The sequence below is a fragment of the Natrix helvetica genome (assembly GCF_964273705.1).
Source record: "Natrix helvetica genome assembly, chromosome: 1".
In the NCBI taxonomy this organism is placed as follows: domain Eukaryota; kingdom Metazoa; phylum Chordata; class Lepidosauria; order Squamata; family Natricidae; genus Natrix; species Natrix helvetica.
In genome coordinates, this window is record NC_138548.1 from 10,956,865 (window position 1) to 10,984,547 (window position 27,683).

At 46.7% G+C, this 27,683-nt stretch overlaps 1 protein-coding gene across 5 annotated transcripts in view; it reads right to left on the reverse strand.

Annotated features, from left to right (window-relative positions):
* The window catches only part of SBNO2 (strawberry notch homolog 2), a 146,234-nt gene that overhangs the window by 97,729 nt on the left and 20,822 nt on the right, over positions 1–27,683 (reverse strand). For 3 of the 5 annotated variants that reach the window (XM_081958072.1, XM_081958071.1, XM_081958075.1), the window contains exon 2: positions 345–572. In XM_081958072.1, coding sequence (XP_081814198.1) covers positions 345–476 — 132 coding nt within the window. In that variant the 5' untranslated portion in view covers positions 477–572. Of the gene's footprint in view, positions 1–344; positions 573–16,459; positions 16,484–17,100; positions 17,124–27,683 lie in introns of those variants that run through there. The other 2 variants (XM_081958074.1, XM_081958073.1) reach the window with 2 other exon arrangements.

Below are 27,683 nucleotides of genomic sequence, written 5' to 3' on the forward strand. Positions count from 1 at the left end.
ATTGACAAACTCTCCTGCCTGAGGAATTCTGGGGGTTGAAGTCCCCCCATCTGAAAGTGGCCAAGATTGACAAACCTGCCTGAGGAATTCTGGGAGTTGAAGTCCCCCATCTGAAAGTGGCCAAGATTGACAAACCCTCCTGCCTGAGGAATTCTGGGAGTTGAAGTCCCCCCATCTGAAAGTGGCCAAGATTGACAAACCCTCCTGCCTGAGGAATTCTGGGAGTTGATTAGGACTTAGTGCAAGAGGTGGGCCAAGTCTTGCAGGGAGGGATAATCTCAGAAAGGCTGACCTGTGGCTAAAAATCCATTAGAACTGAGGACTCATCTCCCACGGACACTCACCTCGGTGGTGGGCAAGCCAAGCTGGGTTTGAAGGGTGGGTGTCCTATACAGTGTATTGCCGGGCTGCTGGTGGTGCGTACATGGCGGGTGGTAACTCCTCCCCCTGTCCATGGTGAGGGGCAAAGTGGGCATCAGGCTTTGTGCTGCTTCATGGAGGAATCGGAAGCCAGTCGGTCACGGGAGGTCCAAAGAGATCCCTTATCTCAACCCTTCCTTCTGCAGCATATCCTGAGGGGCCAAAAAAAGAAAAAGAAAAAGAAAGGGAAAAGATTAGGAGCAGAGCAAATTTGCATTAAAGGGGACGCGGGGGCTCAGTGGCTAAGACGCCGAGCTTGTCGATCGGGAAGGTCCGCAGTTCGGCGGTTCAAATCCCCAGCGCCGCATAACGGAGTGAGCTCCCGTTACCTGTCCCACTTCTGCCAACCTAGCAGTTTGAAAGCACGTAAAAAATGCAAGGAGAAAAATAGGAACCACCTTTGGTGGGAAGGTAATAGCGTTCCATGCACCTTCGGCATTTAGCCATGACCATGGAGATGTCTTCGGACAGGGCTGGCTCTTTGGCTTTGAAACGGAGATGAGCACCACCCCCTAGAGTCAGGAATGACTAACACATAAAGGGGAACCTTTACCTAAATTTGCATTACAGGTAGTCCTCAACTTACAGCCATTTCTTTAGCAACTGTTCAAAATTACAGTGGCACGGAAGAAGGGGACTTACGACTGGTCTTCACACTTACGATAACTGCAGCATCCCTAGGGTCAAATGATCAAACATTCAGGTGTCCAGCATGTATTTAAGACAGGCGTATCAAACTGGATTTCTTTGAGGGCTGGATTAGCATTGTAGTTCTCCGTGGGCTAGCGGTGTGTGTGGGGGGAGAGGTAACATGCCCGCTGCAGCACCCTGCCAGCCAAAACAGGCAAGGGGGTGGGGGAGGGCTGCAACTGCGCCACGTCCCATTTTTGGCCTGAACGGCTTCCTACAGCACTCTGCCCGCCAAAACGAAGTGTGACATGTGACCCTGGAATACGGCAGTCATCATAAATATGAGAAAGACAGATGCCAAGCGTCTGAATTCTTTTTTTTTTTTTTGAAATTTTTGAAATTGTTTTAAATAAACCAAAACACAAAAAAAAGAATCATCCTTCATTACGTCCTGTTGAAAGCGTGTCGATTGGTTACAAATAGTTTTCGTGCGTTTCTATCATAATTATTACATATATTTCGTTCCCATTGAATAGTGCATTTTACATCTAAAATCTTCATCTATTTTACTATCAATACACCACCCTTCTCATTTAACTAAAATTATTTAAACGTGCTTTTATCTGATATGATTTACACAACCACCCACTGGCATTCATTGGCAATCTCAACAAACCTCCTGTGACATTATATCTTATAACATATTCTAAAAGAAAAAATCAATTAATAAAATATCTAAGCATTTCCCCTCCCTCTTTCCCCCCCCCCCAATTCACCATTTAAAGCTTTTATACAATTGCTTTTACCAATGCCAACACACATAAATATCATTAAACTTTTTCCGTTAACATTTCTTTGGTTATTATTGTAACTTATTAAGAATTATTTATTATATATATCACATCTGCTCTCATCCGACCCAGGAAGACTTACATTTTTATACAAAATCTAAACAAGGGTTTGTTAATAAGCGTCTGAATTCTGATCATGTGACCCTGGGGATGCGTCAATGGTTGTAAGTGTGAAAAATGGTCCTAACGTCCCTTTTTGGGTGCCGTTGTAACTTTGAAACGGTCACTAAATGAACTCTTGTAAGTCACGGACTTCCTGTGCAAGACAATGCTAGTTAATCCTGCTTCATTTCCCTAAGCCTGCCTTTTGAGCAATGTTTTTCAACTTTGGCCCCTTTAAGATGGGTGGACTTCAACTCCCAGAATTCCCCATGCTGGCTGGGGAATTCTATGCCATGCTGGCTGGGGAATTCTGGGACTTGAAGCCCACCCATGCTATTGCAACCTTCCCAAAAGAGACCTGTTCAGCAGATCCCAATTTATTTTCAATGCCGTTGTAAGTTTGAACAGTCACTAAATGAACTGTTGCAAGTCGAGGAACTACCTGTAGTGAGAGTTACACCGCTTCATTTTCAAAGTCTCGTTTTCTCCCATCTCAAATATATCATGAAGGGAAAGAATGAATTAGGCGACTTTTCAAATTAGCATTTTTTTTAAAAAAAAACTTAAATAATATGTTGGAACCGCTACAATTTCCAAATAAATCTTGATTTGCTGGGCTTTTTTTTGGAACTCATTTAGCACATGTCATCTAATTTGAATAAAAAATATTCCGTATTCTTAGAAACGCTTTGGGCAAAAATGAAGAAAAATTAACGTATTTGTGTAGCAAACGAAATTAATCTGGGGTAATTTTTAAGTTATGTTACTAAAAAAAAGGGGCATCAATAATGCTTAATTAGATTCCAGACCATTGAGGACATTGGAGAAAAAATTTCCAAGAAATCCAACGTAACTTCAGTCTCCTCTACTGGAAATAAAAGTAAAAAATTGATCTCAACTGTATGCATCAAAGGTTCATATAATTGCTTCCAATTATAGTGTTATTTAAAAACTAAAAAATGCAATTATTTGGGACATTGTCTTGAATAAGTCCCCTTGTGACCGGAAATTGCCAAGCACTTGGCAAAAAAAGGACAGCTGGTTTTTTTGTTTTTTTAAAGATTTCTGCAAATTGAGCTTGACTACTTCCATCCTGTTTGGGGGGCAATAACATGTAAGCAACTTCCTAAACACTACTCCCAGGATCATTTCCAAATTCGCAATCTGATCAATGTTGGCAAACCTATGATAGCGATGTGTCAGAGATAGAACCAAGGGTGGTGGAAGCTGTGCAGAAAGGGAACAAAGATCTTGACATCCAACAGATGAAATTAGAATTTGAGAGAATGTCCTATTATCTTAGATTTCAAAATGTTATAGAAGAAGATGGGGAAAATATAAGGGACATCATGACAAACATTCTGGCTGACTATACACACAAAGAAAAACAACAGATGGGGTGGGATATAGATCTGGTTTATAGAGTGAACTCAGCTTATGCTAGAACACACAATTTACCCAGGGAGGTTCACATTAAATTCCTTAGAAAAACCACAAGAGATGAAATTCTGGGTGTACAAAGGGGGCAAGCATTGACATATCATGATATGGAGATAACCATTCTGAAGCAGATCCCTAAGAAGATTAGAGAAAAAAGAAAAAATTATTCGCAATTAGCGAATAAATTATACCAGAAAGGGGTGTGGTTTAGATGGTTGATGCCTGAAGGTATGCTGATATTCTGGGAGGAGACAAGAATCAGAATTAATTCACCCATAGAGGCGCAGGCCTTTATGGAAAAAAATAAAACACTCCTAGAGAAACCACCAGACACTACAACGGACACGCAGGACACGGGAGGGGCCAGAGCTCTGCCAGTGGAGGGAGATGGGGCAATAGCAAGAAGACTCAGATCACAGAAATAAATATGAAAACCATATTATTATAAATTGACCGAAAGTGAAAATGGAATTATATTTGGATTTTATATTGTAATGTTTAATTTGATTGAATTTAATAATAGAACTAATATGCTGATTATAATCAATTATATACTAATGCATTATATATAAATCTACGCTATGGGTATGGAGGGAGGGGGGCCTCACACACTTTGCAACTGCCAAAATTTGTATACCTGTCCATTTACCCTTTTCCCTATAAATTTTGAAAAACCAATAAAATTTTATTACAAAAAAAAAAAAAAAAAAAAAAAAAAAAAAAGAGATAGAACCATGATACTTTTTGAGTGGCAGGCCAGTGTCCACCAATCCTGCCTCCAGGGCAGTCAAAATGACCCTCTGAGCAAACAGGAAGTCCGTTCCCGAACTTCCGGTTTGCCCGTAGGGCGGTTTTTTGCGCTCCGGAGGCTTCTGGGAAGCTCATGAAGCCTCTGGGGGGGGAGGCTCTTTTTGCCCTCCCCAGGATCCTATAAAGCCTCTGGAGCCTGGGGAGGGTGAAAAACGGCTTTGAAAAAGAGTGAACTCAGCTGGCCAGCTGAAAGGGTAGTGCCTCACATACCCTGACAGATGGCTCCACGTGCTACCTGTGGCACGCGTGCCATAGGTTCGCCATCACTGGTATAGGCCAAGGTCTCTTGCTTGGGCAGCGAGAGTTGGACTAGAAAACCTCCAAGGTCTCTTCCAACTATATTATTCTGTTAACACCTGACGACAATTATCCTTGGACACGCACCCGGTTCTCACACAGTTTTGAGGGCTGTGGAGGCCACACAAGATAGGTGTGCTCTCTTGTGGCCTCTGGAAGTGAAATATGTAAAGAATTGTTTCTCTTTTCCTTGTGTATGGGGGGGGGGAGAGGGAGGGAGAGAGGGAGGGACAGAAAGGGAGGGAGGAAGGAGAGGGAGGGAGAGAGAGGAAGAGAGGGAGGGTGGGAGGGAGGGACAGAGCGAGAGGGGGAGAGGGAGGGAGGGGAGGGAGAGAAGGGAGGGAGAGAGGAAGAGGAGGAGGGTGGGAGGGAGGGAGGGACAGAGAGGGGAAGAAGGGAGTGGGAGAGGGAGGGAGAGAGGGGAAGACAGGGAGGGAGGGAGACCATTCAGACAAAACCATCCCCTCTCCACCCACAGCCAATCTGCAAGGCCAGAGAGTTTGGGGCTGCTGTGCTAAGGAATTCATGATGAAACTGAATGTGAAAACAAGATGGCAAAAAGAGGAAATCTGTGGAAGGCCAACCTTCATAAATAGGAGTCAGTTGCCAAGCTGTGACCCTTAGGGATGCTGCAAGGGTTGTTAAGTGTGAAAAACAGGCATAAGTCACTTCTTCCAGTCCCACTGTAACTTTGAACAGTCACTAAGCGAACTGTTGAAATTCAAGGACTACCTACTTACAACCACAATTGAGCCCAACATTTCTGTTGCTAAGCGAGACATTTGTTAAGTGAGGGGTTTTTTTGCCCCATTTTACCACCTTTCTTGCCACAGTTGTTAAGAGAATCCCTGCAGTTCTTAAGTTAATAACACGACTGTTAAGTCAACCTGCTTCCCTTTTGATTTTGCTGGCCAGAAGGTCGCAAAAGCGGATCACATGATGCTGCAACCGTCATAAATGTAAGTCAGTTGACAACCATCTAACTTTTGATCACGTGATGCTACAGCTGTTGTAAGTGTGAAAACTGGTCGTAAGTCCCTTTCTTCAGTGCTGTTGTAACTTCGAGTAATCACTGAATGAACTGTTGTAAATCCAGGACTAAAAGTAAAGCTTTCCCCCGCATGTATATGCTTGTCATTCCCAACTCTAAGGGCTGGTGCTCATCTCTGTTTCAAAGCCGCAGAGCCAGTGCTGTCCGAAGACGTCTCTGTGGTCATGTGGCCGGCATGATTAAATGCCAAAGGCGCACAGAACGCTGTTACCTTCCCACCAAAGGCGGTCCCTATTTTTCTGCTTGCATTGTTTACGTGCTTTCGAACGGATAGGTTGGCAGAAGCTGGGACAAGTAACGGGAGCTCACTCCATTACGCGGCACTAGGGATTCGAACGGCCGAACTGCCGAACTTTCTGATCGACGAGCTCAGCGTCTTAGCCACTGAGCCACCACATCCTAGGCTGCATCATGTTAGTACCTTAAAGGTGGGGGATTCACTTAACGCCCCCGGCAAAAAAGGGGTTGTCAAAATAGGGCCAAACTCACTTAAGACCTGTCTCACTTAGCCATGGAAATTTTGGGCTCAATTGTGGTCGTAAGCCAAAGACTACCTGCAATCCCACATTCAAGATGGATTCTGTTGCACCCCGCCGAATTTAAGAGATTTTGCAACAGGTACAGTATAGGTGGTACCTTGCTCAGTAGTAGTAACTGTGAGAGGGATCTTGGAGTCCTAGTGGACAACCATTTAAATAGGAGCCAGCCGTGTGCAGCAGCTGCCAAAAAAGCCAACACAGTTCTAGGCTGCATCAACAGAGGGATAGAATCAAGATCACCTGAAGTGTTAATACCACTTTATAATGCCTTGGTAAGGCCACACTTGGAATACGGCATTCAGTTCTGGTCGCCACGATGTAAAAAAGATGTGGAGACTCTAGAAAGAGTGCAGAGAAGAGCAACAAAGAGGATTAGGGGACTGGAGACTAAAACATATGAAGAACGGTTGCAGGAAATGGGTATGTCTAGCTTAAGAGAAAGAAGGACCAGGGGAGACATGATAGGAGTCTTCCAATATCTCAGGGGTTGCCACAAAGAAGAGGGAGTCAAGCTATTCTCCAAGGCACCTGAGGGTAGAACAAGAAGCAATGGGTGGAAACTAATCAAGGAGAGAAGCGACTTAGAACTGAGGAGAAATTTCCTGACAGTTAGAACAAATAATCAGTGGAACAGAAGTTGCCTCCAGAAGTTGTGAATGCCCTAACACTGGAAGTCTTTAAGAGGATGTTGGATAGCTATTTGTCTGGAACGGTACAGGGTTTCCTGCCTAGGCAGGGGGTTGGACTAGAAGACCTCCAAGGTCCCTTCCAACTCTACTATTGTATTGTATTGTATTGTATCCCTAACCGTCCCTAAATCTTCTGCTATACAATCCTGTAGTAGTAACCAATCAGATAGAGAAGCATCTTTCGGCCGCCTGCTGGGAGGTGTAATTAGTCAATTAAAAACCATCCCTATCGCGCGGCTCTCAAAAAGGCCCAGCGTTTTATTGCTGCCATCCTTTATTTATCGCCACGAATGTAAAATTAGCGGTCGTTTGCGGGAAAGCAAACAAGATACCAGAAAACCAAACGGGGAAGCAGCAGCTGGAAAAAAACTGACGTGAAGCTACTGGCACATGGTCGGGTCCTTCTTGGTTTTCGCCAACCCCACAATTTCTAAGTCTTCGGTAAGCAGGTCTGCTCCCCCCCCCCCACACACACACACTCAACCCCTCCTTGTTTTCCCAAGTTTGTAAACCGCATTTGATAGGAAATCGAGAGCCGGCGATTCCGGTAAGAGCTGCAAAGGACGAGTTTCACTTACTTACGGTTTTGCGGAGGGTAACTTATTATACAGAGGGGAGAAAAATCAATACGGGAGAAGGAATGAAACCTTCTTCTGCATTAGCTTTGTACGTCGCCCCGAGTCCCTGTGGGGAGAGGGGGCGACTAATAAGTTCAAGTAATAAATAAATAAATAAATAAATTAGCTTGCTGTCACTACAGTTAGGGGTTTTTCACTGGCAGGCTAATTCTGCTGTGAAGGGTCTGAATACAATACAATAGCAGAGTTGGAAGGGACCTTGGAGGTCTTCTAGTCCAACCCTCTGCCTAGGCAGGAAACCCTATACTGTTTCAGACAAATGGCTATCCAACATCTTCTTAAAGACTTCCAGTGTTGGGGCATTCACAACTTCTGGAGGCAACTTCTGTTCCACTGGTTAATTGTTCTAACTGTCAGGAAGTTTCTCCTCAGTTCTAAGTTGCTTCTCTCCTTGATTAGTTTCCACCCATTGCTTCTTGTTCTACCCTCAGGTGCTGTAGAGAATAGCTTGACTCCCTCTTCTTTGTGGCAACCCCATTATTTCCATTATTTCTTTTCTGACCAATAAGTAAAAGCCAGTCTACAATGGGTGTCGAATGTTTTTTTTTTGGGGGGGGAGACAATGCTGATTGAGAGACATCCAGAGTTTGATGGGTGGTGGTCTGAATCAGTGGTCCCCAACCCTTCTGGTTCCAGGGACTGGTTTTGGAAGAAAAATTGCCTTCCACGAACTGGGAGGGGTAGGTGGTGGGAAATGGTTTCATTGGGAGCAACCCAGGGCTGTCTTAGCAAAGCATGTACTGAGTCCCCTATGACAATTAGGTAAAGGTTCCCCTCGCACATAAATGCTAGTCGGTCCTGACTCTAGGGGGCGGTGCTCATCTCTGTTTCAAAGCCGAAGAGCCAGCGCTGTCCAAAGACGTCTCCGTGGTCACATGGCCAGCATGACTCAACGCCAAAGGCGCACGGAACGCTGTTACCTTCCCCCCAAAGGGGGTCCCTATTTTTCTACTTGTATTTTTTACGTGCTTCCGAACTGCTAGGTTGGCCGAAGCTGGGACAAGTAACGGGAGCCCACTCCGTTACACGGCACTAGGGATTCGAACCGCCGAACTGCCAACCTTTCTGATGGACAAGCTCAGACTCTTAGCCACTGAGCGTCCCTTATGAGAACTACTCACAGGAACAAAAATGTAAAATGGTCGATAAAATTAAAGATATATTTATTTTATTGGCACTTCCAACAAAGTCAGTGTTGAAGCTTTAAAAACATGATGTGCAGCAACAACTAATCAACCCGATAAACATTTGAACAATACACGAGGCTTGAAAAACACAATAATACTCAGTAAAGCCATAAAGTTTCTGCATTTATATGATACAAGGTGCATGGAAGGGTTAACATCAGTGGTGGGTTTCAAAAAATTTTAGAACCTCTTCTGTAGGTGTGGCCTGCTTTGTGGGAATGGCTTGCCAGCCATGTGACCGGATGGGAGTGGCCAACTTGTAAAATGTGGTGAAACTCACTTAACAACGCTCTTGCTTAGCAACCCAAATGTTGGCTCAGAAACTCAGACATTTGAAGCACGCAAGTCTTAAAGCTGTCAAGTTACAAGACCCTCGCACCCCTCACCCTTTAGAAAAACAACCTCAAAGGTGTTCAAACTTGACAGCTTTAAGACTTGTGGACTTCAACTCCCAGAATTCCTCATCCAGTCATGTTGGCTCAGGAACTTTGGCATTGAAACACGCAAATCTTAAAGTTGTCAAGTTACAAGACCCTCGCACCCCTAACCCTTTAGAAAAAAAAAACCCAGGGGTGTTCAAACGTGACAGCTTTAAGACTTGTGGACTTCAACTCCCAGAATTCCTCCTCTCGCTCTTCATCTTGATGATGTGCGGACGGGTGGGGGGGGGGAGCTGGAACCGGTTCTAAATGGCACGGTAGATTTGTGGAACCTCTTCTATAGAAGAGGTTAGAACTGGCAGGAACCCATCCCTGGTTAACATACACAGATTAGTATGGGGCACCTATGCTCGTGGGGCCCACAGACAAGTGCGCATCAGGCCCACATGTTAAGACAGCCCTGCGCAACCCAGAAGGCACACATTCGCCTTCATTCATTCGCCTGCTGCCTCTGTGACCTGGTTCCCAAGAGGCCACGGACTGGTACCGACCTCTGGGCTCAGGAATTGGGGACCTCTGGTTGGGAACCTGCAATCAAGGAGAGGCGCAACCTGGATTTAAGGAGAAACTTCCTAAACGGCGATAACAATTAACCAGTGGAACAGCTTTGCCTTCAGAAGGAATAGGAATAAGACCTTGGAGGTCTTCTAGTCCAGCCCCTGCCCAAGCAGGAGAACCTAGACCAGTGATGGCTAACCCTTTGGTTGTCGCGTGCCAAAAGCACCCATAATGCAATGTGTGCGTGACAACCCCCCCCCCGGTGCACCCTACCGCCCACGTGGCACTCCCATGCCTTGTTTTGGGCCTGCACCCACCTGGAAGCCAAAACGGAGTGCAGGGGTACCACGCAAGGCTCCAAAATGCAATATGGGCACCACCCACAAATCCACCACACACCACCGCGCATTCACTTGCACGTCCCCTGCATGTGCCCCACTCCCTGCACATGCGCAGCAGAGACCTGAAGACCAACTGGCCGGTGGGAGGTCCATGCACATGCTCGATGGAGCTGGGCTGGGGCGACGGCTGTCGTGCCCACAGAGAGGGCTCTGGGTGTCACCTGTGGTACGTTTCCCATAGGTTTGCCATCACGGACCTGTAGCATTTCAGGCAAGTGGCTGTCCAGTCTCTTCTTGAAAACCTCCAGTGATGAAGCGCCCACAACTTCTGGAGGCAACTTCTGTTCCACCGGTTAATTGTTTCAACTTTCAGGAAGTTTCTCCTTCATTCCAGGTTGTTTCTGTCCTTGATCCATTGTTTCTTGTTTTGCCCAGTGGTGAAATTCATTTTTTTTAAACTACTGGTTTTGTGGGCGTGGCTTGGTGGGCGTGGCAGGGCTTGGTGGGCGTGGCTTGGTGGGCGTGGCAGGGCTTGGTGGGCGTGGCTTGGTGGGCATGGCAGGGGAAGGATACTGCAAATTCTCCATTCCCTCCCCACTCCTGGGGCCAGCTGGAGGTGGCATTTGCCGGTTCTCCGAATTACTCAAAATTTCCGCTACCGGTTCTCCAGAACCTGTCAGAACCTGCTGGATTTCACCCCTGGTTCTGCCCCCCCAGTGCTTTGGAGAATATTTTGACCCCTCTTCTTTGTGAAGCAACAAGGGGTTTTTTCCCCACAAGTTTTCTTTCTTTACAGTAAGAACTTCACACTATTTCTAGTCCTCAAGGTGCAAAGAGAATCTGTAGCCAGAACCTGGGAAGATCTAGAGCAGGGGTGTCAAACCTCAAGGCCTAGAGGGGCCGGATCCCCTCTAGGGAATGCCCTGGAAACAGAGAAGGACTGGAAATTTGGGCTCAATTGTGGTCGTAAGCCGAAGTCTACCTGCAATTCCACATTCAAGATGGATTCTGTTGCACCCCGCCGAATTTAAGAGATTTTGCAATTTACTCAGTTTTACTGTTCTGAACAGCACAAGAATACTCTGAAAACAAGACCAATTTTCTTGTACTACTACAAAGTGTAGGAACCCCGAAATATTTTCACTCGCCATGGGTCCACGACTATCGGCAGGCCTCTGACCCGCGGGTTACCAACTTTTTGGACCTCTAAAAGGTCCAAAAATTCACTAAATTCATAATTTTAAATCCCGCGGACCACTAATATGATCTGCCTAAGGACCAGGTGGGTGTGGCTAGGTGGTCATGTGACTGGGTGGGTGTGGCCAACTCGATGTCACTCTCATTGAGGGACACCTCGACAGCCTCTACTCGCCCGTCCCTTCCCAGCCACTCCTCGCCTGCCTGCCCGGGCTCCTTAGGGCCCCAACAGGAAGCAGTTGCTGGAGCTAAGCAGCCACCGTGAAAAAAAGTTGGCAAAACAGCTCAGTTCAAATTGGATCTGGCCGAGGAGGAGGCTCAGTAGAAGCACCTCAATGAGGACTACGAGCATAGGCTTTCCAAGCAGAGGGAAGACCTGTGGGAGTGCAAGGCTAGGTACCGGCGCCTGGAGGCTCAGCGGGCTGAGATGGTCAGCCAGTTCCAGGCTATGATGCTGTCCTACTGGAACAAGGCCCTCCGGCTCTTCCCCCCACAGCGGTGCTTCCCTCCCACACCAGGAGGCTGAAGCAGACCCCAAGTCAGAATTTCTGCCCCCCTCCGACCCGCACAAAAAGACCCCGAAGGGGGAGACTCTCTGCAGTAACACAAACATTCATTGCACGTATCCATCCTATGGGTTGTAGTTTGAGGAGCCCTGATTTAGTGCAATATAAAAAATGCAAATAATTTTTCTACGGACCACCAGTTAGTGATCGCAGCTCTGACCTACAACCCGCAACCCACAGCTTCTGAGTTCTCCTATTTTTAAAGCCAGGACCTTGATTATTTTCTTAATTCCGGTCCCTGATAAAAAAAAAAAATCAAATTCTTGGAATTCTAAAGCCTGCTGCAGGAAGACATACATAATGCAGATTAGCTCAAGTGCCAAGGAAGATTTATTCCCAGATGTTTTAGGACTTATAAACCAGAATTTCAAACCAATATGAAGGCACCTGGAGACCACCAGATCAGGAAGGGCTGAGCTGCCCACAAGAGGGGAAGAGAATGGTACGGGTAGTCCTCAACTTAATGACCACAACTGAGCCCAGACTTTCCATTGCTAAGCAAGATGGTGGTTAAGTGAGTTTTGCCCCATTTTATCACTTTTTTTTTTTTACAAAAATATCTTTACTGTATGTTTATCTTCATTTTATGTCACAATTTCAACTTTGCAACAGCAACATACTGGTTGCATCAGCACTTTTTAAAATATACATGATGTTATATATCCTAATTATGTCCATTTTCCTTTATTCATACTATATATGTATCAGTGGTGGGTTCCTGCTGGATCGCACCGGATCGCGCGCGCTCCCTTTCAACGCTCCACCTGGCTTGCGCGCTCCCTTTCAGCGCTCCACCTGGCTCGCGCGCTCCCTTCCGGCGCTGAAACCGGAAGTACAGTCTTGCCCCGCCCCTGGCGAAGCAACGATGCCTGCCTGCGCTCCACCAGCTCGGCTGGGAACGGAGATGTTTCCTCAGCGGAGCGGAGCGCCTGAAAAGTCTTTTCAGGCGCTCCGCTCCGCTGAGGAAACATCTCCGTTCCCAGCCGAGCTGGTGGAGCGCAGGCAGGCGTCGTTGCTTCGTCAGGGGCGGGCAAAACTGTACTTCCGGTTTCAGCGCCGGAAGGGAGCGCGAGAGCCAGGTGGAGCGCTGAAAGGGAGCGCGCAAGCCAGGTGGAGCGCTGAAAGGGAGCGCGCGCGATCCGGTGCGATCCGGGAGGAACCCACCACTGATATGTATGTATGTATGTATGCATGCATGCATGCATGTATGTATGTATGTATGTATGTATGTAGTATTTGTGCTGATAAATAAATAGAGACTAGTATAGATCTATTTCAACCTATTTAGCTCTCATCAGCTAGCCATACCCTTACTGAGAATCGAACCAGGGCTGTATTGCATATTAGGCCGATGTAATTGCCACTAAGCCACAGGCTCTCTTCCTTATCAGCTAGGCCAGGGAAATAGGTATGTATTTGTGTTACAACCCCTGGTATGCCCAAATATGGGAGGGAGCTCACTACTCCCCCTTTCTGTCCTTTGGCTCATTACAGAGGACCATCCAGGCAGAAAACCATATTTTTATTTTTAATGTTGCCAACCCCTGGTATGCCATATTTGAAATCTTCGACACCTCTGGACTAGAGCAAGAGTCTCCAACCTTGACAACTTTAAAACTTGTGGACTTCAATTCCCAGAATTCCTCAGCCAGCTTTGGAGGGGTCTCCAACCTTGGCAGACCTTTAAGACTTGTGGACTTCAGCTCCCAGAATTCCTCAGCCAGCTTTCGCAGGGGTCTCCAATCTCGGCAACTTTAAGACTTGTGGACTTCAGCTCCCAGAATTCCTCAGCCAGCTTTGGAGGGGTCTCCTATCTTGGCAACTTCAAGACTTGTGGACTTCAGGGAGTTGAAGTCCACAGGTCTTAAATTGCCAAGGTTGGAGACCCCTGGACTAGAGGACCTCTTAAGGTCCCTTCCAGCTCTATTCTGAATTGAAATGAATAAAGGAGAATATTTGTAGACGTTTTATGACCCAAACCAGGTAACCTCATCAGTGCTAACGATGTTAGCTCGTTTGGGTAAGGAACTTTAAATTGAACTGAAGAACCCGGGAGCCGGCCAGCAAGCGCACAACTAAAACTCTGCTGACCCAGCATCCGACTAACCATTAACCAATGCTTCCCTGAGAAATATTTCCATTATGACACCGAAATACAATCCCTGTGGGGCCGTATCCGGTTACCCAGGGCACATTTAAACAGGCAGGAGCGATTTCTTGAAGAGGCAGCATTTAATTAGTTGCATTGATAAAAGTTTTGGCTGACTCTGACAAATGGCCGCACAGAGCTCAGAGCACGTCAGAGGGGGAAGGGGAAGGGGAAGGGGAGGGGGAGGGAGAGGGGGGGAGGGAGATCCTCACCGCTGGTAATTTACTCCATCAAAGGCACATGGGACGGTCTTCCCCGTAAGAAAGCACAATTTCGGACATCAGGAGGAATTCTCTATTTTTCATCTCCTAGAGCAGTGATGGCTAACATTTTTGCCATGGCATGCCAAAAGCGGGGGGAGCGCGCGGGGGGGTCATGCGCGGGCGTGCCCATGCCCATAATTCTATGTGTGCGACCCCCTCCGCCTGCGCACATGCACACATGACTCCCGCCTTCCCCCCGCTTTTGGCACACGGTGGACCCTTTTTTCACCCTCCCAAGGCTCCTCCTGAAGCCTCCGGAGGGCGAAAAACAGCTCAATAGGCAAACCGGAAGTTTGAGAATGGACTTCTGCGTTGCCCATAGGGCCGTTTTTCGTCTTCAGGAGGCTTCCCCGAAGCCTCCGGAAGGCAAAAAATGGCCGAAAGTGAAGGCAAATGTCAGTTGGCCAACATGTGCATGCACGCTGGAGTTAATAGGGCAATGCTTTGCGTGCCCTAACAAATACCTCTGTGTGCCACCTGCGGCATGCGTGCCATAGGTTCACCATCAAGATCCTAGAAGTATAGCTATGTTAGATTTTAGAGGGGCGAATTAGGCGAAACCTAGCTCACAAACAGTAACTGTGAGAGGGGACGTTGGAGTCCCAGTGGATGATCACTTAAACATGAGCCAGCAGTGGGTGGCGGGCAGCCAAAAAAGCTAATACAATCCTTCTATAAAGAGAGGCATAGAATCAAAATCACGTGACGTATTAGTACCGCTTTATCAAGCCTTAGTAAGGCTTGTTGATCAGAAGTTTGCCAGTTCGAATCCCAAGTGCTGAGTAATGGCGGGAGCTCCCGTTACTAGTCCCAGCTTCTTCTGCCAACCTAGCAGTTCGAAAGCACGTAAAACATGCAAGTAGAAAAATAGGAACCACCTTTGGTGGGAAGGGAACAGCGTTCTGTGCGCCTTCGGCGTTTAGTCATGCCGGCCATGTGACCACGGAGAACATCTTCGGACAGCGCTGGCTCTTCGGCTTTGAAACGGAGATGAGCACTGCCCCCTAGAGTCAGGAACGACTAGCACATATGTTCGAGAGGAACCTTTACCTTTTTAAGGCCATACCTGGAATCCTGCATCTAGTTTTGGTCACCACATTACAACAAAGATCTTGAGACTTTGGAAAAAGTGCAAATAAGAGCAACCAAGATGATTAAAGGCCTGGAGACCAAAACATATGAAGAACGGTTGCAGGAATTGGGTATGGCCAGACTAGAGAGAAAAAGGACTAGAGGTGACGTGATAGCAGTATTCCAATATTTGTGGGGCTGCCACAAAGAGGAGAAGATCAACTTATTTTCCAAAGTACCAGAAGGCGGGACAAGAAAGAATGGATGGAAACTAATCTAGAAGAGAAGCAACCTGAAATTAAAGAGATACTTCCTAACAATGAGGACAATTAACCAGTGGAACTTGCTTGCTTCCAGAAGATGTGGTCTCCTGCTTGAGCAGGGGGCTGGACTAGAAGACCTCCAAGGTCCCTTTCCAGCTCTATTCTGAATGATTGACTACCTTTGAGAAATGAATTAAGGACATTTTTACAGCTTCTGCAAACGCAGCAAAAAAGCGACATGATAGGGCATCATAAGCCCAAAGTGGGACAATTTTGCACAGCCAACTCGCCATAGTCAACTCGCCGCGTGGCCAATTCATCAAATAAAAAAGTTCATTTCAATGCAATACAATACAATACAATAGTAGAGTTGGAAGGGACCTTGGAGGTCTTCTAGTCCAACCCCCTGCCTAGGCAGGAAACCCTATAAGACAAATGGCTATCCAACATCTTCTTAAAGACTTCCAGTGTTGGGGCATTCACAACTTCTGGAGGCAATTTGTTCCACTGATTCATTGTTCTAACTGTCAGGAAGTTTCTCCTCAGTTCTAAGTTGCTTCTCTCCTTGATTAGTTTCCACCCATTGCTTCTTGTTCTACCCTCAGGTGCCTTGGAGAATAGCTTGATTCCTTCTTCTTTGTGGCAGCCCTTGAGATATTTCCACGGAACCGTGGCCAATAACAACCAAATAAACTCAATCCAGAAATATAAAGAGTTGCAATAATTTCAATGAAAAAGTGGTGACTTGTAATAAAAGTAATTGAATGAAACAATTCACACAGGTCGTCCTCGACTTGCAACAGTCCATTTAGTGACAGTTCAAAGTTGCAACGACACTGGAAAAAACGACCATTTTGCACAGATGAATGCAGATGGAGCCCACGCGTCTTAAAGTTGCCAGGTGTGAGAAATGCTACCATGTGCAGAGTCAACAGAGAGTCAACACTAACGCCCCAAATTCTCAAGAACTCGCACTGCTGCCCACTCACCCACTTACAGGAGGAAGCAACTACTCACAAATTCCTAATAAAGCAACAGAGATGGATTGTTTTTCAGCCCTGCTGCCTTTCAGCTCTAACTTCCTCCTCCAAACTTCTGTTTCCAAAGTGGCAAAGTGAAAAAAATAATAAAACAAAATATAAAAGATTAACAAATGCAGAAGTAGCCCTTCATGAGTGGGATGGCCAAAAAGGCAGAGATTGTTCAATTTATCATTGTCAGGTTCCTCCCCCCCCAAAAAATAACAAAAAACAAGCTGGAGCTATGCTGATATTTAAGGTCATCTGGTCATCTCAGGAATGAGACAAAATCTTAGGGGTCATTAGAGCAGGAAGGAAGGGATACAGGTAGTCCTTGACTTACAACCATTTGCTTAGTGATCATTTGAAGTTACGACGGCATTTTAAAAAGGGACTTGTGGCTGTTTTTCACCCTTACGACCGTTGCCACATCCCTGTGGTCGAGTGATCAAAATCCGGATGCTTGACAACGGATTCATCTTTATGACGGTCGCAATGTCCCGGGGTCATGTCCCTTTTGCAACCTTCTGACAAGCGAAGTCAAAAGGGAAGCCTGATTCGCTTAAAAAAACCGTTGTTCCCAACTGCAGGGATTCACTTAACAACTGTGGCAAGAAAGGCCATAATTGTCTTGCTTACCAATGAAAATTGTGGGCTCATTGTGGTCGTACGTTGAGGACTACTTGCAGTCTGCCATTAGGCTTCAAGGCTTCACTTCTCTTCTTGCTAGCTGTAGTTCAGACCAGCGCTTTGCAAATGATCTGGCAGTGAGACAGCAGCAGGCTTGCAAAATGCGCTGCAAAGTTAGGAAACGCCGCTTCCTAGAAATTTAAACGTTCCTCTTGCAAAAGACAAATCCAGCTTTCGTAGTTGTTTACTTCCTTTGAGTACAATCAGTGTTTCCCAACCTTAGCGCCCTCAAGATGGGTAGACTTCAACTCCCAGAATTCCCAGGCCAGCTTTGCTCTAAAACAGGGGTGTCAAACTCGATTTCATTGAGGGCCACATCAGGGCTGTGTTTGACCTCAAGGCGCGGGGTGGGTGTGGCCAGATTGACATCATTCGTGTTGGCGCCTATGGCGGCCCAAGCACTCTGCCAGCGGAAAACGGGCTCCCGAGTTCGGATCCAGATCCGGGATGCAGACCTGATCCGGGCCCAGGCCTTGAGTTTGACACCCCTGCTCTAAAAGGAAGCAAATGACCAGCTATCTGCAAGGAGTAGAAATCCTTCCATTCCTCACCATCCAGTCAGAGCTGAAGAAGCTTCTTGGATGAGAAGTGAAATGTCTTCAAAGAAAGTCCAGTTGCCTCCAGGAAAATCACCTTTGGGATGACCATGGAGCAACACCCGCGATCATAGCACGTAACCGGCCCAGGGGCCGTAGCTTGAGGACCCCGGATTTAGTGCAATATAAAAAATGCTAATAATTTTTCGGCGGACCACCAAACGTTTCTCATGGACCACCAGTTGGTGACCGCTGTTACAAAGCAACCCAAAATTATGCGTCGCTCAGCACCCCAAAGTTGTGCATTTCCAGAGTCAAGGTTTTAAATGTCCCGATTTGAACTTTGTCACGTTTTTGTTTTGTTTGTTTGTTTTTTTGCCCTGGCAGCAACTTTTTAGATCGAGGATTCTCTGAATTCCAGAGGTTGCCCATGACCTGCTAAATTTTATACAAGCTGCAGCTCCTTGCGTCATCCCCCAAGAACCAAAAACACTTCCAGATCCCAAGGATGCCGTTGAAGAGCGCTGGGCTTCCTTGTGACCACCAAGCCAGGAAAATAACAACATCAACCCCTATTGCAAAACAACAAGGCCAAGAAACAAGGAAAACAGGACCTGCAAAAAAAAATTGCACTCCTGATACATTTTCCCCAGCACTGAGTTTGTCTTACAATGACATTATTTTACCCCGTTTCCCTGAAAATAAGGCCTCCCCAGATAATAAACCCAATTGGGCTTTTGAGCACATGGCTAAAATAAGCCCTCCCCGAAAACAGCCATGAGGTAGCCATGCTCGCCACCTCCTGCACCTCAAAAATAATAAGACTTCCCTGAAAATAAGGATACTAATAAGCACTTAGTTCAGGGGTCAATATATAATGCCTTATATTCGGGATGGCGAACCTATGGCAGGGTGCCACAGGTGGAACACGGAGCCATTTGTCAGGGCACACGAGGCGTTGCCCTGTCAGCTGGCCAGCGTGCATGCGCGAGCTGGCCAGCTGAGTTTAGCCTTTTTTAAAGCCATTTTTTGCCCTCCCCAGGCTCCAGAGGCTTTATAGGAGCCTGGGGAGGGCGAAAAGAGCCTCGCCCGCCCCCTCCCCGGAGGCCCTCCGGAAGCTTCAGGAGCTTCCCTGAAGCCTCCGGAGTGCAAAAAACGGCCCCTACGGGCAAACCGGATGTTTGGGAACGGACTTCCGGTTTGCTCGTAGGGTCTGTTTAAGCCCTCCGGAGGCTTCAGGGACCTTCAGGAGGGCCAAAACAGCTTCAGGAGCTTCCTTGAAGCCTCCGGAGTGCAAAAAACGGCCCTAGGGGCAAACCGGATGTTTGGGAACGGACTTCCAGTTTGCTCGTAGGGTCGATTTAAGCCCTCCGGAGGCTTCAGGGAAGCCTCCTGAAGGTCCCTGAAGCCTCCAGAAGGCCTCCAGGGGGGGAGGGGGGCTGTTTTCACTCTCCCCAGGCTCCCCGGGCTCCTATAAAGCCTCTGGAGCCTGGGGAGGGTGAAAAAAGCATGCAAAAAATGGGGGGGGAGTCACGCGTTGCATTATGGGTGAGGCACGCCTGCGCACGACTCCCCTGCGCTCTCCCCCCCTTACGGAACGCGGGCCAAAAAATGTTCGCCATTGCTGCCTTATATAGAGCACTTCATTGAAGGCCTGCCTCGTGCCTTGCCTGGTCAGGGAACAATCCCATCCTTGTAGGACCAGGGGTGCAGGAGACATTCTTCGCAAAACTAAGACAAGAGGCTGCCCGTAAATCCAGGGGTGAAATGCTACCAGTTCGGGCCAGTTCGCTCGAACTGATAGTAAAAAATGCTACTGGTTTCCAGAACCAGTAGTAAAAAATACTTTAAAAAGTTTTTTTTAAAAAAAAATGTTCCGATGATCGCACATCGCACAGCTGATCTTTGGGAGTTTCTTTTTTTTTACTTTTTGTTTTTTTATTAAAAGAGTTTTATACAAACAAATTTCCCCCTTTTCACCCCCCCGCCATACAATGTAAATCTCATACAAATGCAATGCCCCCCAACCCCCCCGCAAAAATTCTCATTCAAATATTACACCAAATACTTTGCCCCCTCCCCTCCCCCCATCTTAAAGTAAATTACTCGTTCACATATTGTACCCCCTCTCCTCCCAACAATCACAATATAAATTTCTCTTAGAGTAATAATAGCACATTAATCCCATCTTCTAAGCTAATTTAACATATATAACTCATAATATAAATTTCTCCTAAAATAACAATATTTCATTAATCCCATCTTCTAGTTTATTTATACATATATATTGCCCCGCCCTCCACCCTAACCCTCCCCCACCTCCCACTCAAACCCACCCCCCTGACTTCCGCTGTATACCACTCTAACAATTCCAAGCATCCCATATATTATTTACTCTGATCATCTATCAATCTAAACATTCTTACCTAAAGGCTACATAGTACTTCCTAGTCTGATATTTATTCTGTATGTAACCAATCCATTTTACCCATTCCTGTGTATAATCCTCCTGTTTCTGAGCTTTTAAGAAAGCTGAAATTTTTGCCATTTCGGCGAACCCCGCCACCTTCTGAATCCATTGATCAATTGTCAGTAAAAAATCTTTTTTCCAATGTTGCACAATCAACAACCTAGCTGCTGTGACCATATGCAAGACCAATTTTGTTTCCCCTTTGGTGAAATCCTTAGCTATACCCAATAAAAACATTTGCGGAGTGAATTGTATTCTTTTCTTAAATACATTCTGCATAACCCACCATATTTTTATCCAAAAAGCTTTTTTTTTACTTTTTAAGTATTTTTTTTTTAGTACAGGTTCTCTGGAAACGCAGGGATGGAGGTGGGGATCTGTTTTTACTCCCAGCAGGCTTTCCTGAGGCCTGCTAGGCCAAAAACTGGGGGGGTTGGGGGGTGCTGAGAAAGAAGGGGGGGGAGAGAGAGAGGGAGGGAGGGAAAAAGGAGAAGAAGGACGGACTACGAACCTGGCACTAGACACAACTTCAGAGGATAATCCAGGGTTGGAAGGGACCTGGAGGTCATCTAGCCCAACCCTGCTCCAGCCGGACATTGTTAAAGCGAGTTTCTGTCTTTTGATCCACCAGTTACAGGACTACATAGCCACGCCCACCCAGTCACATGACCACCCGCCCACCAAGCCACGCCTATAGATTTCGCCACTGCTGCAGCCCCAAAAGGGTAAATCTCCAAAGGGGAGGAAAAAACCCCTCCTCGGGCATGAAAGACAGGATTTAGACGTTCACCAGCCAGACAGGTTCAAGAAAACGTCACTCTGATTCCGGAGAACAAGCCTCTATTTCTAGCTTAACACTCAAGAGAAGAACCATCTGCTGAATCCTTGGGATATTTTTTTTACACACACACACACACACACGTATATATCCAGCCTTTATTATTTTCACAAGTAACTCAAGGCAGCGAAAATATCCAACAAGTCTTCCATCTATTATCCCCACAACAACAACCCTGAGAGGTGGGTTGGGCTGAGAGAGAGGGACCACTCTAAGGTTACCCAGCCAGCTTTCATGCCTAAGGCCGGACTAGAATTCACCATCTCCTGGTGACTGGCCCAAAGCCACCCAAAAAGGCTTTCATGCCTAAGGCGGGACTAGAATTCACCGTCTCCTGGTGACTGGCCCAAAGTCACCCAATAGGCTTTCATAACTGAGGTGGGACTAGAACTCACCGTCATCTGGTGATTGGCCCAAAGCCACCCAGAAAGGCTTTCATGCCTAAGGCGGGACTAGAATTCACCGTCACCTGGTGATTGGCCCAAAGTCACCCTGTGGGCTTTCATGCCTAAGGCGGGACTAGAAATCACCGTCACCTGGTGATTGGCCCAAAGTCACCCTGTGGGCTTTCATGCCTAAGGCTGGACTAGAATTCACCATCTCCTGGTGATTGGCCCAAAGTCACCCTGTGGGCTTTCATGCCTAAGGCGGGACTAGAAATCACCGTCACCTGGTTTCTAGTCTGATGCCTTATTCACTAGACCAGGGGTGTCCAAACATGGCAACTTTAAGACTTGTGGACTTCAACTCCCAGAATTCTGGGAGTTGAAGTCCACAAGTCTTAAAGTTGCCATGTTTGGACACCCCTGCACTAGACCAAATTGTCTATATTGACCAATTACCATATGCCCTACTTCTAAAACTATTCACTTGGTTCTGCCTATAGGTCCGTGTCTGACTTGGATTTTGAAGCCCTGACATAAATCAAAACCATCCCCATCATCATCAGGCCCAATATTCCTCGACAGTGGCCATCTTGAGCTCGGTGGACTTCAACTCCCAGAATCCACCTCAAAGTTGCCAACGCGAGGAAATACTGAGGTAGCTGAATGCTACTTATAGGAGAGAGTAGTAGCTTCTCGTTGGGGTTCCAGGCAGAGAAGCATCTATTTCACTGCTGGCCCCCTTTTTTTCTATTCCAAGCGGTTGGGAGAACTAATATTTGGCCAAGGTCCCTTTTTCTGAGAAAGAAATAAGAAAGTGATTTGGGTAGCATGCAAACTATAACCTCCTTCAAATGACTTCCTCTCGAAGCTTCACGCTGTGTCCCAGGAGAGGCAACCGCTAACTTTTCATTTGACAACCGCAGAAACACTCCAGCTGGCTACGGAGACCCAGCTACTGCCAAACAGGCCTTCCATGGAATTGCCTATCGTTTCTGAAACCCAAGTGAGGGTGGTGCCATTGGAAACAGACCAAGTTATATGACTCGTGAATTGCTGATTATCTGAAGACAGAAATTCCTCCTTTTGCTCTGAGGCCGGCTACCAATTAGTGTTCGAGGCTTCCCAAGAGCATGAAACAAACTCCTTGTCCCAGCAAAAGCCCCTTTTATTAACTGATTGTGAATTCTGCTCATTCACATCCAGCAAAGTCTTTCAAGGGAGGATTTGCAGTCACAGACCTTATCTGGCTTGAAGAGCTGACAGGTTGATATCTGCAAAACTTGGCAAGGAGTCTCGGAGAGTCACGAACCAATTAAGCGAAAGAATTGTCTCCTGCAAACTCCACTCCCCTTTCGCTCTTCTTTTATTTCCTCTGGGAGGAGCCATTCATCGTCCACCTGTGGCCTTACTCCCAAGTCAACCCCTGTTCTTTAGCTGTTCCCTTCGTCTGGCCACTCTGCGCATGTGCCCACTGGGAACAGGCTCCAGCTGTTCTTCTGCCTCACTGATGTGAAGGCAGCTCATAACTGGCATACGGCTCTGGCCCCCTCTCTGCCTCTGACACAGAGCCTTTCCCAGACTCCAGGACTGGCCCAGGTTCCTCCCCAACCTCCTCACTCTCCGAATCTGCTGCCAGCTCTTCTGATCACTGGCGTGCCACAACAATTACCCCATTTCACGATGAGGTCCAGAGTTCTAATATAGCACAGGTAGTCCCCAACTTGCGACCATTTCGTTTAGCGACCACTGGAAATTCCAGTAGCACTGGGGAAAAAGTGACATAGGACAGCTCTTCACACTTACGACCGCTGCAGTGTCCCTGTGGTTGCGTGATTTAAAATCGGATGCCTGACAACTGGTCTGTATGTATGACGGTCGTAAGTGTGAAGGGGTCATGTGATCCCCCTTTTGCAACATTCTGACAAGTGAAGTCAATGGGGAATCCAGATTCATTTGAACAACCGTGTTACTAACATAACAAGTGTGGGAATTCATCTAAAATATATGAAGAACGGTTGCAGGAAGTGGGCATCGCTAGTCTAGTGAAGAGAAGGACCAGGGGAGACAGGATAGCAGTCTTCCAATATTTGAGGGGCTGCCCCAGAGAGGAGGGGGTCAAGCTATTTTCCAAAGCACCAGAAGGCCAGACAAGGAACAATGGATGGAAACTGACCAAGGAGAGATTCAACCTGGAAATAAGGAGAAGTTTTCTGATAATGAGAACAATCCACCCATGGAACAGAAGTTGCCTTTGGAAGTTGTGGGAGCTTCATCACTGGAGGTTTTCAAGAAGAGACTGGACTGCCATCTGTCAGAAATGGTGTAGGGTCTCCTGCTTGGGCAAGGGGGTTGGACTAGATGACCTACAAGGTAACTTCCAACTCTGTTAAAGGTTGTGAAATGGAGCAAAACTCACTTAACTGTCTTGCTTAACAACGGAAATTTGGGGCTCCATTGTGGTCATTAAGTCAAGGACTACCTGTAAAGCTGAGGTTACCTCCCTGATAACCAGGGCCTTTCCCACTTTTGAGCCAACAGAGACTATCATTGTCCTTACATTACAGTTTTCTATCCAGAAGGCTGAGCTGCTTAAAGGAACCCCTCCGTCCTCAGCAAATGGCTCCATTTCCAGAAAAAACCACAAACATCCTAGGAAAATTAACATCGATTGCCAACCATCGAAAGCCACTTTTTTTTATCAGCAGCATAAATCCAAAACAACTTCCCCATCTAATTAACACATGCGCCAATACACTGACGTTAAACATTTGCAGAAAATGAGCAATTCTGGAAGGGAGACGCTTAGAATTTATCGCCGACTAGATAAACCAGACTTAAACGAGACTTCTCATCCCTGAGTTCATTTTTCACAACTGCGACTTGCAGAGCCTAAAAAGACACCCAAGATGTTTCGTGCGCCGTGATGCCTGGTGTTCCCTGATCAGCAGAAATGGAGGCACATTTAGGCTGTTTTGAGCTTTCCCTCCACTTCCCAACGGAGTCAAAAAAATCAACATGGCAGCCACAATGAATAGAATACAATAACAGAGTTGGAGGGGACCTTGGAGGTCTTCTAGTCCAAACCCCTGCTTAGGCAAGAAACCCTACACCAGTGATGGCAAACCTTTTTTTAGCTCACGTGCCAAAAGCGGGGGGAGCGCAAGGAGATCGTGTGCGGGCGTGCCACACCCATAATGTTATGTGCAAGACCGCATGGTGCATGCGCGTATGTCCAGCGCTCCCGACCACCATTTTTGGCATGCTTTTTTTGGCCTCCCAGGCTCCAGAGGCTTTATAGGAGCCTGGGGAGGGCGAAAACAGTCTCCCCCCCCCCCCCCGGAGGCCCTCCAGAGGCTTCAGGAGCTTCCCTGAAGCCTCCGGAGTGCGAAAAACCAGACCTACGGGCAAACCGGAACGTCGGGAATGGACTTCAGGGTTGCTCATAGGACCGGTTTTAGCCTTCAGGGGATTTCAGGGGGCTTCCCTGAACGCTCCGGAGGGCTAAAACTGGCCCTACAAGCAAACCGGAAGTACGTTCCTAAACTTCCGGTTTGCCCATAGGGCCAATTTTTCGCACTCCGGAAGCTTCACCACTTCAGACAAATGGTTATCCAACATCATCTTAAAAACTTCCAGCATTGGAGCATTCACAGCTTCTGGAGGCAAGTTGTTCCACCGATTAATTATTCTAACTGTAAGGAAATTTCTCCTTAGTTCTAGGTTGCTTCTCTCTTTGTTTAGTTTCCACTCATTGCTTCTTCTCCTGCCTTCAGGTGCCTTGGAGAATCGTTTGACTCCCTCTTCTTTGTGGCAACCCCTGAGATATTGGAAGACTGCTATCATGTCTCCCCTAGTCCTTCTTTTCATTAAACTAGACATACCCAGTTCCTGCAACCGTTCTTCATATGTTTGAGCCTCCAGTCCCCTAATCATCTTTGTTGCTCTTCTCTGCACTCTTTTTAGAGTCTCCACATCTTTTCTACATCGTGGCGACCAAAACTGTATGTCATATTCCAAGTGTGGCCTTACAATGATTTAATCAGATCCTGTTGTGACCCGCCAGTGGAGTTGGCAGTAGATTGAGACAGTGAGAAGGTTGGGGAGGAACATGGGCCAGTCCTTGAGTCTGGGGAAGGCTCTGATGAGGGCTCTATGTTTGAGGCAGAGAAGGGCCAGAGCCGTATGCCAGTTATCAGCTGCCTTCAGAATCAGAGACAAGTGAGGCCGAATAACAGCTGGAGCCTGTTCCCAGGGTGCGCATGCGCAGAGTTGCCAGACAAAGGGAACAGCTAAAGAACAGAGGTCGATTTGGGAGGGGTCAACTTACTTAACAAAGGCTACAGGTGGACGATGAATGGCCCCTCCCTGAGGAAATAAAAGAAGAGCGAAAGGGGAGGGGAGTTTGCAGGAGACAATTAGTTCCCTTAATTGGTCCGTGACTCTCCAAGACTCCTTGCCAAGTTTTGCAGATATCCGCCTGTCAGCTGTCCAAGCCAGATAAGGTCTGTGACCGTAAATCCTCCCTTGAAAGACTTTGCTGGATGTGAATGAGCAGAACTCACATTAAATTAATAAAAGGGTTTTTTGCTGGGACAAAGAGTTGGCTTCGTGCTCTCGGGAAGCCTCGGTCAGAAGAGATCCCTCTCAGCTTCTAAACAGTCTCTGCTCTTCAGGCTTCGAGTCACAACAGGAAAAAGGAGTGAAGAAAGGGCTGAGTGATTAGCACACTCCCAAAGCAACGAAACTGCTGACTGGCTGGAAGGAAGAGCGATTCCTCATTTTTCAGGAAATACCGGTGGAATATGGTAGCTGAACACAAGAGGCCACGGGCTTCCCTGCCCTGTTTGTGACATGGCTGTAGCTAGCGTGACCTTTGGCCACCTCAGCGGTGAAATCTAAAAAGTTTTGGCCACCGGTTCTGCGGATGGGGCTTGATGGGGAGGTCATGTGACTGGGTGGGCGTGGTCAACTTTTTTTTTCTCTTTCTAAAGCATTTTTTTCCCCTGCCGGTCAGGCGAATTGGCAGGAAAAAAATGGTTTAAAAAGTGAAAAAAAGAGAAAATGCTTCCAACGATCGCATGGATCAGCTGTGGGCTGAGCAATCATCGGAAGCTTCCCTCCCCCACACTCCTTAAAGCATTTTTTCCTGCCTATTCACCTGAACCGGGCTGAACCAGGAGGATTTCACCCCTGTAGGAGGTTCCAACCCAACAAGACGGTAGTTATTTCAACATAGGCTTAAGATACAGAAGGATCTTGACAAACTTGAACATTGGGCACTATCTAATAAAATGAAATTCAATGGTGAAAAGAGTAAGGTTCTACATTTAGGCAACAAAAACAGAATGCACAGGTACAGTATAGGTGGTACCTTGCTCAATAGTAGCAACTGTGAAAGGGATCTTGGAGTCCTGGTGGGCAACCATTTAAATATGAGCCAGCCGTGTGCAGCAGCTGCCAAAAAAGCCATCACAGATCTAGGCTGCATCAACAGAGGGATAGAATCAAGATCACGTGAAGTGTTAATACCACTTTATAATGCCTTGGTGAGGCCACACTTGGAATACGGCATTCAGTTCTGGTCGCCACGATGTAAAAAAGATGTGGAGACTCTAGAAAGAGTGCAGAGAAGAGCAACAAAGATGATTAAGGGACTGGAGACTAAAACATATGAAGAACGGTTGCAGGAACTGGGGATGTCTAGTTTAATGAAAAGAAGGACTAGGGGAGACATGATAGCAATGTTCCAATATCTCAGAGGTTGCCACAAAGAAGAGGGAGTCAAGCTATTCTCCAAGGCACCTGAGGGCAGAACAAGAAGCAATGGGTGGAAACTAATCAAGGAGAGAAGCAACTTAGAACTGAGGAGAAATTTCCTGACAGTGAGAACAATTAATCAGTGGAACAGAAGTTGCCTCCAGAAGTTGTGAATGCCCCAACATTGGAAGTCTTTAAGATGATGTTGGATAGCTATTTGTCTGAAACGGTATATTGTTTCCTGCCTAGGCAGGGGGTTGGACTAGAAGACCTCCAAGGTCTCTTCCAACTCTGCTATTGTATTGTATTGTATAAAGTGTGCAAGACTCAACTTTGACCAATTGGAGGGAAGGGACAAACGTTCCCTTCATCTCTCACCATTCAATAAACCAATATTTATTTCTCTATACAGGTAGTCCTTGACTTAATGGCCACAACTGAGCCTAACATTTCTGTTATTAAGTGAGTTTTGCCTCCATTTTATGATCTTTCTTGCCATAGTTGTTAGCGAATCGCTGCCGTTGATAAGTTAGTAACTCGGTTAT